General features: G+C 37.4%; 1 protein-coding gene across 1 annotated transcript in view; it reads left to right on the top strand.

Moving 5' to 3' along the window:
* Window positions 1–622, top strand: part of SARC_00433 (hypothetical protein) — a gene marked incomplete at both ends in the record, with an annotated part of 1,944 nt that extends 1,322 nt beyond the window's left edge. The window contains one exon of the mRNA XM_014305878.1: window positions 264–622. Coding sequence (XP_014161353.1) covers window positions 264–622 — 359 coding nt within the window. The remainder of the gene's footprint in view (window positions 1–263) is intronic.
* Window positions 623–1,942: the final 1,320 nt, after the last annotated feature.

Below are 1,942 nucleotides of genomic sequence, written 5' to 3'. Positions count from 1 at the left end.
ATAGTATCAATAGTAGTAATAGTTCAGATGTAGTAGTAGTACCAGCAGATGTAGTAGCAGTAGTAGCCGTTGTAGTATATATATATATCTATATATTCGTTCATGTACACATTCGTATACAATCTTGCTATTTGATTCTCCTAGAAGGCAAGAAGGAATACACCAAGTCTGAATTACGAAGAAGAAATAAGAACTATCTCAATCTAATGGTGGACAAACGTAAAATAAGTTACATCATACTATCAACAAACAAAAATTTGTAGAGAAAACCATGTACTGGCAGAGTCAGCAAGATAGACTTACCGATGCAGAAGTAGGAGATGTTGTGAGGGTAGAAGCCTATAGACCATATGTTGGCAATCCAATGCCCAATGTTGATGATGCTGCCGAAGTAGAAGAAGTAGAAGAGTATGAATATCAGGTTGGAGATGGTCAGCATAACTATACATCTGTAGAATGTGACACTTGTTATGATTGGGATGGCGAAGAGAATCCCTTTGACACTAGAAATTGTCACATTGAAAGTTCACTCATTGAAGCCGAGACCAATGAATCAGCAAATCAATCATATAGCAGCGGAATTGGGGATTGGGTTACAGTACATGGTGAACATTATGTCTGACACGCAAGTACTACAAAATCTTAAGCGGCATAACTTAAACTTGCCAAACTCACCGACTCTGAAGGACCTTCGAGCCGATCTACTCGACAAGTGGACCAACGATGCTTACAACGATTGCTATGACGAACTTCATCGTTCTTCAACCCCAACTATCATGAAAACATTACGCTACTATGACAAGCAAGATACGCGCGATACTATGCTTCGAATGGTCGATAGATGACCACGCCTTCTGTGCATAGTGCGCAATGTACTACTTCTACTACTCTGCAATGTACTACTTCTACTACCCTGCAATGTACTACTTCTACTACCCTGCAATGTACTACTTCTACTACCCTGCAATGTACTACTTCTACTATCCTGCAATGTACCACTTCTACTACCCTGCAATGTATTTACTACTTTTTACTACTATTACTATTTACTACTATTTCAATAAATATAACACGAGAGAGGACTGTCGGTTGGCAATTGTTTATATTTGCTCAAAAAAATTTAAAGTAATAAAGAACTTGTCGTTTATTTAGATTTCCTACTTGCACTTATATTTCTACCAACTTTGAGGTAGTCGATTTTTTAATCTAAAACATTATGGTGTTGTAAACTCGGGGTAGCAACCTTTTTACTTGAGGTAGCAAACTTTTTACTTGAGGTAGCAAACTTTTTACTTGAGGTAGCAACCTTTTTACGTAAGGTAGCAAACTTTTTCTGAATGGTAGCAAACTTTCTTATCGGAGGCTCAAATCTTCAGGGGGGGTTTTTTAGGGTTACAGCACTAAATAAATATAAATGTGTAATATAAATATAAACTAATACACACGAGTCTCAAAATGATCCTCAGGCCAGCTAACTAATCCTACGGCACATAATGATATTGTGGTGTCAATTCAATTTCGCGCTACTCCAAGCAATTCTACATTTGCAATTTTAACTTGATTCTGTAGAAGGCCAGCTATGTAAATATTGTACTACTACTCCTACGACAAATAATGATATTGTGGTGTCAATTCAATTTCGTGCTACTCCAAACAACTCGACATCTGCAATTATATATCTTTTCAGTTCTTGATTCTGTAGAAGGCCAGCTATGTATTATTCTACTACTCTTACCACACCCAACGATATTGTGGTGTCAAACTAGCGCTACTCCTACCACCTGTAGAAGGCCAGTTACGTATTATACTACTACTCCTACCACATCCAACGATGTTGTGTTGTCAAACTAGCGCCACACCCAACGCTTCTATTACACCTGGTACTACTACTACTATTTTGTATAATAATTTACAGTATATATATTCGTAGGACATGTTTGAC

The sequence above is a fragment of the Sphaeroforma arctica genome (assembly GCF_001186125.1).
Source record: "Sphaeroforma arctica JP610 unplaced genomic scaffold supercont1.13, whole genome shotgun sequence".
NCBI classification, from domain to species: domain Eukaryota; class Ichthyosporea; order Ichthyophonida; genus Sphaeroforma; species Sphaeroforma arctica.
The sequence above is the reverse complement of the archived record's forward strand: the minus strand, read 5'-3'. Positions and strand labels throughout refer to the sequence as shown.